The following is a 15,148-nucleotide window of genomic DNA, read 5'->3' on the forward strand; positions in this document are numbered from 1 at the left end:
TGAGTTTCAAATTGAAAAAGAAATTTAGAGTGTGAAGGTGTCACTTTACAGGGTCGTATAATAATAGTTGACAACTATATGTAACAATTTTTGTTTTTAAGAGCGCATTCGGCGAACCGCAGGCAAGCATCACGAAATTTTTGACGACCACTTCAGCACCGATGTCTTCAAGAAGTCATACTTGTCCGGTTATTTAGCCGATTATAGCATCGCCGCCCAAATCAGAGCGAAAGGTATTTTTATCAATAATAATTGTCGTAATTGTTGTAAATAAGAAACTATTGGAAATGTGTGGGTGTAATTATAATTATAACGATTGATACAGGCGCATCTGCACCGGAAGTAAGATGGTTCCGAGGCGATAGAAGAGAACCAATTTCCATTTCGAAAGCGAAGGCATTCACAGACTTTGGTCTTCACACTTCCTTCGTACCGGAGATTTCTGAATCTGAGAGGGGTTCGATCATATCGAAGTATTTCGGACACATAGACAGTACGAGTACAATGGATGCAAAATCACCAAACATAATGGACTCCGGAAAACCCGCCATGTTTATTTCAAGACCCGCTGAAAAATCGATCACCGTTACCACCGGAGAAGATGTTAGCGTATCATTTAGGTGCGCTGGAAATCCAAAACCACGAGGTAAATAATGTGTACTTGAATTCTTCACCTAATTTTTTATTTGAAATTTTTCTCTGGTATCCAACTTTGAACGTCTATTTTTAATTTTTCAGTGAATTTGATGAAAGGACTGAGAGACATCACCAACGGCCCTAGATCTTACAAGGAAGTCATCGATGACTATGTCAGGTTAACCTTGAAGAGGGTCACACCTTCGGACGAGGGTACCTACTGTATACTTGTGAAAAACAGACATGGATGCGATAGAAGTTTCTTCTCGATCAAGGTAAGCAAACGGTCTTAAAAGTTTGGTTTTTTTAGTGATAGATGTTGTTTATGGTTCTTAATCTGTTTCCAGGTGAAACAGCGCGCCAGGTCATTGACACCGGACTGGAGTACCGTCAGCAGCCGCACCGACACCGGAAGTCTTATGTGCCTGTCAACTGAGAGTCGTGACGATGAAACGCCCTATGTGAAAAGTAAGTTCTTTAATTTCACCTTTATCTCTGGCAATAATATGTAGACATTAATCGTTAATCAAAGGACTGCGGAGCGTTGTGCAAATTGTCTGTTTTCATAGACCGATAATTTGTTAATTTTTTGGTACTCACGATCACGCAAAGGTCATGATATTGTGGGTTATTGGTTTCGTCTTGACTTCATTTGTCACGTCATAGTAATAAAAATATATAGTTAGATGGATAATTAGATGGTAATTTTACGCTTCGTTCGAATATATTGCAAATTTGGCCATTGCTATTATAGTTAAGTCAACTCGCATAATTAAGCAGTCACAATTAGAAAACGTAGTCCGACGACATTGACTGTGGGTTTAACATACACTTGGCCCAAGTTTTAATGGACGAAATCCAAATATACCCAGTTCTAAGTCGAGGCTCGAAATTACGTCAATGTTTAGGTTAATCATCTGTCTTACCATACCTCGCCACTTTTTAAACATCCGCAAACGATTTCTTGTTTAAATAAACGACATTAATTCGTTATCGTTTGTATCACTATATCTTACAAAAATATGAAATACTATTAAGTAAATGCTATTCTATTATTTCAATTTGAAACGCTTCAAATTTTTACTATAACCAAATTCCGGATTTTATGAATTTATGAAAAAAAAAAAACGAATAGGAGCAATTCGAAACAGTGAAAAGTTTTAAACGGTAAAGAATACCAGTATATCATAGATTACATGAATTGAAACACCTAATCAATGGTTTACATTTTACTATGCAGAATAAATTCAACCACGACAAAGTAACGAGGTGTAAGCTTTCAGTTAAATTGGATTGGTGTCATAACATTGTTATTTTACGAAGCATATTGACAGACGCGCATGCATCTGCGTGTCAATGCTAAGTTGAGATAGAGCCAAATGTGACAGTTCTTTGACCAAGGCTTCGCGCGGTTTGAAATACTGTAACATACTATGGCATAACATACACAGAGCGAAACAAACGTAACCCGTTTCACGTATAAGAAAGAAAAACAGTTCCTTGGCATGATTAAATAGGTACATTGAACGCGAGGAAGCGAATCACAGGTGTTGGAAAGATCATGAATCCCGAATTAGAATCGTGTGAAGTATTCTCACACACTAAGTCAATGCGTACAATTCTTCCAAATTCGCAGTTTCGTAATATTCGACTTCAGCTTTTGCCTCGAATTAAAGATATTTCGTACAACAAATTACGATCAAACTTATTCTTTTAAAACACGAGTTCGTAAAACTATTTTTGGTTAATTCATCATCCCCAGTTAGAAGGATAAAATTGTTTAACAATACAATTCTGTTAGGATTAACAAAATCGAATTGTTGAGAAACAAACAATTCTCTTGTGAAATTAATTAACCTGCAGTCTTACGACAATGATTTTTATTTCGGTAAGTTTCGATTGTTTCAGTACTGAAACAATTCAATGTAAATGGTTCTCAGGTTATACAAATTTAATATTTAATACTAGGAAACGGTCGAAAATAAACACATGAAATTACTGGAGCATGTGGCCCCTTCGAAGTAGGCCGTCGATAAATAAACATCGTAGCACGGAATCCGTAATATTAGAATTCCCGATGAATCGGAAGTTCTAGATGAAATTCAAGATACGAAAATTGCAAAAATTGAAAAAAATCGAAAGAATCTGAAATTAAAATGGAATAAAATCGTCTTGGAATCTGCTCTGGTTCGAGTTTTACAACTTTTCGAGATCTTATACGCTACAAATACATTTCCGGCAGTCTATTTATTGCAATACAAAATCGTGAACACTTGCAGCCACTGTAAATCTCCTCCAATGCCATCCTCTGCGAGTTGCCTGCTACTAACAACCTTCTGCAATAACAAATTACGATACTGTCATTGTCAAGCTTGGGCACGGACGTTCATTAATTCCAAATCACGCGCGGGTAGACGTGATTGACCTTCCAACGGCGGAGTCTGGGTCTACTTTGACCCAGACTGTCAAAATCGTCATGCAATTATTCAGTTTCTGGCGAATTAATTGAATGAACAGCTGCTGCACTGGGAACAATAGAAAGGTTAACATGTCTATAAGAAGTGCCTTAAAAAATGTGTTTTAAAAATTTTATAAAAAATGCAGCGAATGGTCCTATTTCATGGCTTTCTTGGTCGTTTATAATCTCTTGGGAAAAAAAAGAAAGTTTATATTTATTGGACGCGTATACAGTCACGAATGGCTACATTTCACGGCTAAACACACACGTTTAGGAGATTTTGTTCGAAATCTTCGTCACGAATCTGACTGGATGTTACAGTGCAAGGTGTTAAGAATCGATGCACCATGAATTCGCAAACGATCAACGGAAATAGGTGACACAATTCGACAAAGTGGTTCGCGCATAACGATAGACAAACACGAAACGACACCACCCACGTACACCTAGTTGCGAGTACACCTCTCGTCGGGTTATTTTCGTTTGGCTTGCTGATTCGTCTCCCTCCAACATCCCTCTCTGTCCACAAATTCAAAATTCAGTCAGCGTCGGGACGCGAGTCGTTTCGTATGCCCGACTTTTTTCCCGATCCTTGGGCAACGCGAAAAAACACCTTGACATTTTCGGTTTCGCTCGAGGAAACCAAGCCAAGCGCGATAATTTTGCGAACGGCACGCGGGAATCACGTTCTTCCGTCGTGTTTCACTTTTTACAATGACACTCGGTGTTGAACGGTTCCTTGCTGTCGATTTGAAAAGCGGTTGGAGGTGATCCGTCGTCGAGGATGAAGCCCCACGACCATGGAATCCTCAACGTTGATCAGGAATTGACAATTTCCCGTCTGAGACGCTCGTGGTCCGAGAAAGATTGTCTGATCATCGAGTTTTTGGAATTTTTGTATGGACACAGAGGTTAGCCTGGAAGTCTGCAGGATTTCGAAAAAGGAGATCAGCATGGCTTGGAAACGAAAAACGAAAGATAGTGAACTTCGAGAATTGTGCTTCGGAAAAATGATTCTTTTATCCATGAAGCGTTATGTGTATCTCGTGTCTGTAAATTCTGCAAGCTGTATTGAAAAATTAATCGAATTAAGGGTGCGACACCTTCGTCTATATTTGTTCTTTTTATCAATTGTTGTTGCCGTTTACGCGCAGATGTCCCTGGACCGATTAGCAGCGAGCCAGTTGTTGTCGATGGTGGCAAAAATTGGTTGTCATTAAGTTGGGGAAGAGCTGAACAAAAGGGACCTGCACGAGTGATTGCCTACAGGGTCGACGCTTGGTTGCTTGGTAGCGACGGTGGTGCACGATGGGTCGAGGTATTTATGTTTCGCCTATTCGAAATCTATATTTTATGCAGCCGTGAGTAAAGAATAAATTTGAAAAAAAAAATTAAATTCTGCTAATGACCTCTGCCGTTAAAGCAACGTTAAAAATACAACGAACAAAGAAAATTTTGAAAAATAAAGTTTTTGTCGAATCCCTCCCGGCGAATATAACCCGATTACGTAAAACTGATTTGAATACACAAAGAGGTCATTACACGCAAGATTAATATTGAGCCGTGAGCTGTTATATTTGGCAGCTTGTCTGTCACATTTTCAAACTGTGGCTGTACAATGTTGTATCACTGCTAACCGTTGCTAAACTTTTGTGTAACTTGCCAATTCTCAAGGAATCGAGTAAGTATTACATTATTTATTATGTCATTGAACGCTAACTGCTGTCATATCGATCAGAATTCACTTTTCAGGTCCACGTTTATTCATTAGATAATCCCCTCTCCAAACTCGAAATCTTGGAGTACTATCTTTCGCATTTGTCCCCGAACTTTTTGCAAACGCTCTCTATAGATTTATAATTTTACCCCTAATTTTTGCTTTTTTTTTTCGTTCTCCAAAATGATTTCACCATTTTCTCAATTTTCTCACGAATAGCTGGGTATGACACCGATCAACGCTTTCGACGCGTTCAACCTGAAGCCAGGTGGCGAGTACAAATTCCAGGTGACACCGCGAAATCGCTATGGTTGGGGCGAGTCCGTGACTATGACGAATTCCGTGAAGGTCAGCGAGACCGTCGATCTTCCGGAGTTCACGAAAATCTTGCCAGGTCAGCTCAAGGTTCTAGAGGGAACGACAGTGAAATTGGAATGCGAGGCGAGTACACTATTATTAGACTCGCATGTCTACTTTTGTTCCGCTCAATTTATTATTAAGCTTGTACCGTGCACAGTAATTCTAATGCGGCGTCACGGGACGTTTCCGCGTGCATATTTAATAATACGTATTATGTAGTGGTCCATGTAAAAGTAGCCACCGAATGTCTCTTTCGATCGCGACGATACGCAGAATATTTTCTATGTAATTTAACACTGAAATTGTACAACGGTTTCTCGCGTACTTCAAAGTACGTGTACATGTACATATAGTTTGGGGCTACAAAACCCAAACGTTCAAAAGAAACTAGAGAATGTTTATGTTTGCCGTGTACAGAAAATGTTGCTGGGAGCACGAAAAACTCCAAGGTACCATTAACGGAATCGAGGCTGTATAAAAAACGAACGACGTAATCATTTGTGTTGCAGATACGCACCGACTCGAAAATCGACATAAAATGGTACCGTGAATCGTCCGAAATTGATTTGAACAATGAACCCAGATGTTCAATCTCTCGTAATGGATCGCAGTGTTCACTAACGATCGAGAACGTTCAAGAAACCGATTCCGGCAGATACGTGTGCGAAGCGAGCAACTTGCTCGGCAAAGTGTCATCGTTTGCTAGAGTGCTCGTCGTCAATGATCCGAAGATCATTGAGGCTGATGCGAAACTCAAGTCAAGGTACACATAGTCGCTAAGAGAATCAATGTTCACGACGGTGTAACCTTTTATTACATGACACTTTAGGCAAATTCAAACTAGTAAATATCTCGATTACCAAATTTGATTAACTCCGTAAGCAACACTATAGAAAAATTGATGAAACAATACGCGTCTGTAATTTAGAAAATTTGTTGTCATTTAGTGGTACCGAGGAAACTGTAAGGAAAGCCTAATTATAAAGGAAATTTATTATAAATATGATATTTTATTTTACCCCAGAATCGGAAAAAATTTGTTTCTACAGCTCGAAAGTGGGCAATCGAGAGTTGCCAAATATATATTTTCCATTTGTAAACGTGAGTATTTCAGAAAAGTATTAGAAATAGTCTGTGGTAGCTGAAGTTTCATCTTGAAATAGATTGTTTTCATGTAAACGTGTCAATTTGTGCAACCAGACCTAACAAAGAACCACTGAAAAATTGAAATATTAAACCCCCACTGAAATGTTAAACTGTTAGCATGTGAACGAAGTGACACGACACTATACATAGAGGGTTAATATATTTTGTTTTATGTTTCCACCAATGTGCAGTGAGCTACTGGACGACCTAGAAGACAGACCACCGCAGTTCACCATGAGAATTCGAGACAGAAGGGTCCAGGTATCGTATCCTGTGAGATTAACGTGTCAAGTGACAGGCCATCCCGCTCCGGAAGTCGCATGGTACAAAAATGACAAGGAAATTCGTCAAGATGGTAAGTACAAGATTTTTTAATTAGTTTTTTTTTTTTTGCGGTATACCGATAACAGTTTCGTATGAAAAGGGCAAAAGTAGTGTGATTTTCTTCGTGTAAAATATGAACTGTGGGTCTTCGCGAATACAATGTAGCTCCGGTGACGCGAACATTGATGAATATATTTTACCCTTGAAGAGCGCCACGTGTTCTGGAACGACAATTCGAATTTCTACACGTTGGAGATCGTTCATTCCACTCTGGAAGATTCTGGCTGTTACATGATGACAGCAAGGAACGTCAATGGGTCGGTGTCCTGTCGCTGTAACCTCGTGGTGGACAAGGGAATCCGTGCTTACATAGCCCCGGAATTCCTCTGCGACCTTGATGCTGCATACACGGTCAAATTCGGAGAAGATCTGCGAATAACCGCTCAAATAGAGGCGTACCCTAGCGTCGGTGTCGTATGGTAATAACTACTTGGCTAGACGTACTCGAAGCAGGCATTTATACCGAAATGTAAACGCATATATCGAGAAAAGACTGTATTGTTGTATTTTTTTTAAATTTCCTGCTCACACACTTTTTGGATCTACTGTATTTGTGAGATATTTTCGATTCAAAGGACACCAAACGTGACACAATTTAGATCATAACTACTTGTTTTATGCATGATGCACGGTAGAACCTCGGTCATTCGAACCCATGATATCTGAATTCTCCATTATTGGAGTACGTGTAAATATTAGTGAAAAGAAATATTCTATTAATCGTTTATTTAGGCACCGAGATGGAATTCGCCTTCGTCCAAGCAGAAGGGCAGTGATGACTCTAAACCATGATGGTACGGTTGAACTTTCGTTGGGCAAGGTTACTGCAAGGGATGCCGGTGTCTATATCTGCACTGCTACCAACGAGGTTGGCCGTGCCGAAACCTCTACGAGAGTAACAGTTATTGGAACTGATACACAGGATGACGAAGTGTCGGTCGAAGGAGCACCATCTATCACGGTCGCAACACCAGACATACCGTAAGTTTATCTACTCGTGTATTTGTATAAATATTCTGCCGTATAGCTAAGAAATTTGATATGAGAATATATTATCTAGTAAATATTGTGAAGTTATTGATTAATCGATTCTGTGAAAATTCGTAGATATTCGAAAGAACCCCTGTTCATCACGAAGCCATTGTCCACCGAAGCGATCGAAGGCGACACAGTCATTATATCGTGCGAAGTGGTCGGCGATCCCAAACCGGAAGTAATGTGGCTGCGCGATTTTCTCAAGGTAAGAGACTTCTTTCCTATAATATAATTATGTTAATAATTCTTATTAACCGCTTTCTTAATATATAATAAACTAACATACTAACTATCATTCATTATTCACATGCTACCGCAATTTTTCGGGCATTTCCGGTAGTTTACTCTGACAAGAAATTGTTTCAAACCAAAATTAATCGGTAATTACTTTTCTATAAAGTTCAATATAAAAAATTAAAAAGAATTTTTTGTTAAATAAAAACTTAATGTCACCTAGATTTTTTAATTGTCACTATATATCTTCTACTTAATAATGTTGTATTTAACGTGAAAACGAATCCAAAGACCTACTTTTTACCATGGCTTTAAGTCTTGAAACAATGCTAAAGTCTTTGTGAACAGCTAATTCCTCGATCTGGACCACGTCGCGCCGCGTTGCGTCGCGTCGCGCCGGCCGAATTTCGTGATACGTTCGCGTCGCGAAACGTGATCAGCATTCGACGCGAAGCTATTAAATAGACGCGTTGACTTTTTCTTCGTTGCGTTATATTCACCGTTGACAATTTGTCATCGTTTCGCCGTGCCGCGCCGCGCCGCGCCGCGCCGGGGCGCCCGAGGCGCGGGACAAAACGAATGCCGAAAGAAAAGCCGCGGCCAACCATAAGCGAAGCCTCCGAGGCGACGAGACTGCCTAGCGGGTGGCTGATCGCAGACGGAACGAGCAGAAGAAAGGAAATGTTGCGCAATCGGTGAAATGACGTGTCCCTAATGCCGTCTTGATCCATGATGTGGGTCAAGGTGATTGCGAAAAAGAAATGACAACGTAACATACCGCATTATGCCCATAAATGGGCCAAGCATTATATGCGTGTCGGGGAAACGGCATTGATATTGGACCGACTCTTTAAAAGGTAACAGTATGTTACGTGAGGTTAGACACCCGGAGCCAAGAGAAAGAGAGAAATTTATTGCTGAATCGGTGGGAAGGTCTCCGACAATGCGATTCGCACGCCGGGAATACGTTTGTCGGGTCTGACCACTGGTCGGACGCGACTACTGAACCTTCTATTAGGACTCTCACAACAGCGATGCCGATGTTTTCCGATTGTGTCGATATTTCGTAACGATACGTATCGATAGTCGAACTGCCTGTACACTATAATATCGGGGATAAAATATCGATATCGGTATGTACAATTATACTAAATGTAAACTCCGGATATAAAAGTAAATCATTTGTTCGAATTAAATGCTTTACAGATGTTAAATTTAATTATGCTTCATATTTTACGTACAACAGTAGTAAATATTTAATAATTATATTTAACCGCAAACCCAGTCTGCAATCGATAATTTTTAGCAAACGTTTTCATAAGAAATTGTTTCCGTGGAACTTTTAGCGTAGAATATTCTAAAATATCTGTTACGAGAATATCGTATGAAATCGATCGTTATCATGTAAAATCGTCAACTTATAAAAGTGGCTCTATGTAATTATTCGATGACTGACTGTATTTCCATTTTGAGAACTATGGAAGATACAGTTTCATAAATTGTATTCTATTCACGCGTCTATCGGTACTCTTTCGTACAAACAGTTCCCGTGATTGTACGCACAATGTGACACGCGTCCGAACGGATACAGAATACAAAACAGCATTATCTTTCAATACGTTGACGTCATTTCTACGACAAACCATAATCATTGGTATTTCAAATCGTACACGAAAATTTTCTTCAACGAACCAACAAATGACTAGCCTCTAACGATACCAACAATTTAATCTAAATTATTGTTTTCATCAAATTCTCCTCTTGTCGTTCGTACATTACTTCGAATACGACGAATGAAAGTAAATGGGAAAAGACAACGTTATTTATGCACCAGTGTACATACACTCGTTAACACTAGATTAACGGAAAAATCTTAACTTATTTAACCAACCAAAGCAACTTAAAAAAACCGAATAAAAAAAATTGACAGGGGTAAATTGTAAAGGGGCTTAAATCGTTTCCACGCATTTTAAAAAGTTATTCCGTTTTAAAATATGTACGAATACTTTTCTGATGACTATGTATATCTAAGGAAATAAATTTATCGAATAAATTGTGTGAAATTCACCAATCGTGAATTAACACTGACCGTACCGAGCACGAAATATGTCTGGTATACATTATGTTGTACAAATTACGAGACTGAATTTATTCAGATCTGCCACAATTTTGATAACAACGTGTGCTTGAATGAAGACATTTAATTAATCATTTCTATTGGAAGCATCTTTGTAATTTCAATGAAACCGATCGTTTCATGGTACGGTTAATGTAAAAAAATTTGGAATCCGTCATTTCGACGGGTCCCGGTAGTTCTGGTGTTAATGGCGAGTCGAGAAGGCTTGAAACCGGAAGTGATCGGTGACCGGAAAATCGCGCGGTATATGGTCTCCGCGTCGCGTCACCCGGGGATATCTGCATTATCGAAAAGCGCGTGGTAGAAGAAGGCTCCCCACTTTTCCTTGACGAAGTCGGCTTTCTTCGTCGATGGATCGGTACTGCAAAACGTACGGCCGGCAAAACAGTCGTCGCGTGTCTTTGGCGAACGTACAGCCGTTTCGTCCTCCAACCGATCCCTCGTGATCCTCGGTCAGATGGATACTTCCTATTCCGGTTGCGACGAATATTCCCTCGGAAACACATCGGGAGAGTGACTGCTTTGTTTGTTGAACCGCCGGCTACTTTGTTACACTATTGGATATACTCGATGCGTGAGTCTAAGCGAAAAATCAGTACTCCTTCTGCGAATGTTCTACCACCACTAGACCAGTTATCTCCTACATGATCGAAGTGCTTTTCGGATGCAAGAAACAAATAGAAATGCTTTTTATTTTGGGTATTGTATTTGGTTGAAAGTGGATCGGTAGAACCTCGATTATCCGCACTAAACAAGGATACGTAACTGTTCGAATATTAGGACAGTTACTCGGGCGTAATGTTAGATTCACTTTTGATTAATTCGTACTAAAGTTTTTGTACTTCGGACATCGAAAGTTCGCATAATCGAGTTCCTATCGTATATCTTGTACATATGTAGATTGTGCAGTCTACTTAGTCGTATTGGTTATTGAATTTTTGAATTTTTAACGCGTTCGTGTAGAAGGGCGATATACATATATATATATATATATATATATATATATATATATATATATATATATATATATATATATATATATATATATATACGTCATAGAAACGCGATAAACCGTGATTATCGTTTGTTTTCGTTTCTCTAAAATTTACGACCTGCACGATGCAACAGTAAAATTTTATTTGTGAAACTATTCGTTACTATCCGGCATTAGGTGCTGCCCGACGTTGGGAAAATTATAAAAATAAATTTAGCATCCCGTTCGAACGACATTATTGATATATCATCGATCCTCGAATCCAGAGGCAAGATCTGAAAGCTGTGATCTCCGCGACATGAGTCACCCGACGATTTCTGCGGTGCTCGTTAGGGCGTTCATCGAAGTGGTCAATGCTTACACGCTAATCACGGCGTCTGTTCGCCGTAAAGTTGGTCGAGTCCGAGTTTGCTCTCTCGTTCGGGCCCATCGATCGGAAGAGGCGCGACGCGTCGCGTCGCGTCGCCGCTATAGACAACCAGCCGACGACAGAGCTGCCAAATACGTCCAAGTTTGTTTTCACGCAGCTGCAGCTGCTAAATCAGGAAAAACGCGTGCTGATTTCGCGAGACGGTACTCCCGCTAAACGAAAACCCTCGATCAGTTTGATACCGATACGCTTCTATTTCTCCAAAAATAAGTAATCACCGAATTGTGGATTTTTGCAAATACACAATTTTCTCGCCAAAGATTTACGATAGAACCTTTAATACAACGATACAATTGAAGGGCTCGGACGCCCTTGAAACTCTAATTTGTTTCTAGTTAATGTAAGTCTAATTTTCTCATATCGATTGATTTTCTTCCGAACCTTTACATGCACTGGTAGTTTTTTCACAACTGAGCGTTGAAAGTCTTAACTACCATAGTTCTCATGCTCAAAAGTTTACACTGCTGGGGTTCTGAGTTCATCGATTATTGCTACATAGTTTCCTAGTGTTTCGTGTGACTGTAAATCCTGCGTCCACACTGAAGCAATAACGAGCAACTTTTAGTTGACGGTGCTTGTATCTTGAAAAAGTCGCCACTTTTATCAAACGAAAGATGGAAAAAGCAAGAAAAAATCGATGGATGCAGTGATTTCTCTATATATGTCGCCAAGACCTGGATGATAAACGTCGCGGAATTATCCCCACTACCAACGAGTACCCTCGGTGTGGGGACATGAAACTCCAAAGGCCTTGAACGCCGAGGAGTGTAAACATAAGACGGCTCGGGTATGTCTCCTGGCAAGACCCGTGTTGTTGACATATATCGAGAATTCATTGTGTTGCTCGAGCGTATACATAGCTTAAGGAGGCAGAATTGAAAATCGAAAGAAGATATCACCGCAAGTTTTAGAAGTCGCACGACTGCGAGCGTAATGTTTAACAGATTTTTTGTCCGACCAATCAGTTCGACGCGAGTAAATATAGATCGATATACGATGACATTGCAACAAGTCCTCGCGGGAGCCGGCTTTGCTTCGGTTTATGGCGCTTCTCGTCCGTAACGGGAAGTGTCGTCCGCATAAATTTCATCGTAGGCGAACAGTTCTGCAACGTGACAGGTGAAAGACAGATGGGTCTCGGAAGGTCCATTATGTCACCGGTCGGTTTCGAACATTAGAGATCCTGAAAACTTTATCCGCGGTGACCGGATTGACAATTAACATCGAATCGACTCTGCTGTCCGTTGCACTCTCTTATGTCAACTGTCGTCTTCCCAGCCCGCATTTTTCAAAATTAATTTGTTCGTTGGTACGATTAGAATTGAACTAATTGAATTTTTTAAATGTTTCGTTAATATCGAAATAAAAAAATTGCAAGTAAGTATAATAAGTATGTAATAAGTGGTAAAGAAAGATTTTCTTCGCAAAGAAATTGCGTTTCTGATTAGAAACGGTGGACATTATATTATGATATTAACTATTTTGACTAGAAAATATTGTAAATATTCTTTTCCAAAAATGTAGTGAAAAGATAGTAAAAACTGAATTTATAAGATCTATTGCGTTTACAAATATTTACCAACAACGCGATAGCACAGAATTAAAGAATTAAAGAAGCAATCGATACTGCAATATTCAGTGAACAATCGAGCCTTTCTTCTCGGTGACCCTAATTTCCGAGGGTTTAATCAAGGCGTGTCTGGCAAAGACCTGAAATTACTAACGAAAAAACAGTAATATGCGTTCACACTCGTGTCATACGAACAACGAGATCAGTCTGAAGCGATCTGTTCAACTTTCGCTCCCTATATGGACTAGAGCCCCGTCGAAGACGTTTCTCATCTCACTTTTATCACTGTCCTTCCTTCTCTCGTCGCTTCTCTCTATCTGTCTAGAACACCTCATGCTCGGTGTACTTGCCAAACAAACTATCTGGTTTAAAGCGTTGATCGACGAATAAAGGGAGCCTTTGAAAAAGTTCTGGAACAGAAAACAGATTCTGGAAAAGTTTCGAATTGAAGGAGTCTGGACAGGACAACAATGGCGATGTTTGTTGAATCAGAAACGACGACCTCGATGTGGGCGTGAGAGTCACGGAAATACCAGAATTCGGGTCGAGGTCGTGCTTCGAGATCAGCTCCCGTTAACAGGGTAAACGTTTCAGGCTTGAAACTTCGCAGTGTTTCACTTTTCACTTCGGTGGAGCCGAGCATCGCGTCTTTGACGCGTGCACTCGGGTTACGTGTTATTGTTGTCAGCGATAAAAAGTTGCGTACACGCAACAACAAACTCGAACCTCACGTAGAATTACTCGATAAGAGCGACGAAACACGCTCGATCCACGATTCCTCGCATTAGTACCACTAAAAATGTTAGTAATGTTATATACATTTGTTCACAGCCTGATTACTACCGGGACGCGCCCCACTTCCGGTTGGTCGGGGAAGGGCCTCAGTATCGTCTGGAGATACCCTATGCGAAACTCGATTTTACGGGAACCTATTCCGTGATAGCGCGCAACTGCCATGGGGATGCCAAAGCTGTGATTTCGTTGCAGATCTACGCGAAAGGTGAGTAGCAAACGATCAGCTGTTAGACAGTTCGATTAAACGAAGGAACGATTATGTTTGCAGGTCAAGGCAAAGAGGAGAAGATGAAGAAATCGGGTGTCACTCACGGGTAAGCGGTATCTCGGATAACAAGTTTGCGATCTGCAAAACAGCCAAATAGATAGCTAACTGCTTTCACCGATAGCTTTGAATAAGCGTTTGTGTACATGTAGATTGATCAGCATCGATTTTGATGTACAGAAAAGTACTGACCTTGCCGGAGATCGCGAGAGAACTACGGGACCTCAGGTGTTGCGACGGCGACGCTGTCACCCTTGAGTGTAAAGTTCACGCCACACCCGAGCCGCCATTGGTGCGCTGGGAACGTGCAGGAAAGGTGAGAACATTTTAGCCTGACAATATTCCCGAAGAAAATCATTGAATTTTGAAAGTGTGAATGGTACATGGCCAATAGTTCATAAATAGAATTAAGTATGTCTGTTAGAATCGCATAAATATTTCAGATAGTATTTCTATTAATAAAAAAGCGAACAATTATTTCAGATTAATCGATGCAGCACAGTTTAGGAAATACTCTCTGAAAATATTACTGTAAAATACCATTTTACTCGGCACTGAATCGAGCCGTATTAATCGAACGATTCGCTTGCGCGTTACATATACATAGATACTTCCTATGGGTGGCGACTTTTCCGCGGAATTCGACGGAGAAACTGCGCGTTTGAACATCCAACATGTTTACCCGGAGGACGAGGGCGAGTACACCTGCGTGGCTTACAACGACCTTGGAAAAGCATTCACGTCGGCGTGCCTAGTAGTGGATGGTAATTTTCTATATAAATTATGACCACCTGATACGGAGGATGTGATTACGGAAAAAGCGACAGTGTTGATAGCTGAACCATTCGTTCGGATCTTTTTTTCTTTTTTTTTTTCTTTTTTTTTTGTATCATTATCATCGTATATTTGATGCAAATACACTTGGTCGCACCCACTCCTCCAGTTCGATGAAATGTTTTGTGATAAGAAACCAGATTTCTACCTACA

At 40.2% G+C, this 15,148-nt stretch overlaps 1 protein-coding gene across 6 annotated transcripts in view; it reads left to right on the forward strand.

Annotated features, from left to right (window-relative positions):
- LOC143355829 (uncharacterized) overlaps positions 1–15,148 on the forward strand; it is a 69,527-nt gene that overhangs the window by 38,958 nt on the left and 15,421 nt on the right. For all 6 annotated transcript variants that reach the window (XM_076790971.1, XM_076790974.1, XM_076790972.1 and 3 more), the window contains 15 exons: positions 102–233; positions 326–646; positions 739–911; positions 984–1,104; positions 4,249–4,412; positions 5,031–5,252; positions 5,681–5,934; positions 6,509–6,672; positions 6,850–7,120; positions 7,434–7,682; positions 7,809–7,941; positions 13,933–14,101; positions 14,165–14,210; positions 14,342–14,477; positions 14,769–14,925. In XM_076790971.1, coding sequence (XP_076647086.1) covers positions 102–233; positions 326–646; positions 739–911; positions 984–1,104; positions 4,249–4,412; positions 5,031–5,252; positions 5,681–5,934; positions 6,509–6,672; positions 6,850–7,120; positions 7,434–7,682; positions 7,809–7,941; positions 13,933–14,101; positions 14,165–14,210; positions 14,342–14,477; positions 14,769–14,925 — 2,712 coding nt within the window. The remainder of the gene's footprint in view (positions 1–101; positions 234–325; positions 647–738; positions 912–983; positions 1,105–4,248; positions 4,413–5,030; positions 5,253–5,680; positions 5,935–6,508; positions 6,673–6,849; positions 7,121–7,433; positions 7,683–7,808; positions 7,942–13,932; positions 14,102–14,164; positions 14,211–14,341; positions 14,478–14,768; positions 14,926–15,148) is intronic.

The sequence above is a fragment of the Halictus rubicundus genome, chromosome 7, assembly GCF_050948215.1.
Source record: "Halictus rubicundus isolate RS-2024b chromosome 7, iyHalRubi1_principal, whole genome shotgun sequence".
Classification (NCBI taxonomy): domain Eukaryota; kingdom Metazoa; phylum Arthropoda; class Insecta; order Hymenoptera; family Halictidae; genus Halictus; species Halictus rubicundus.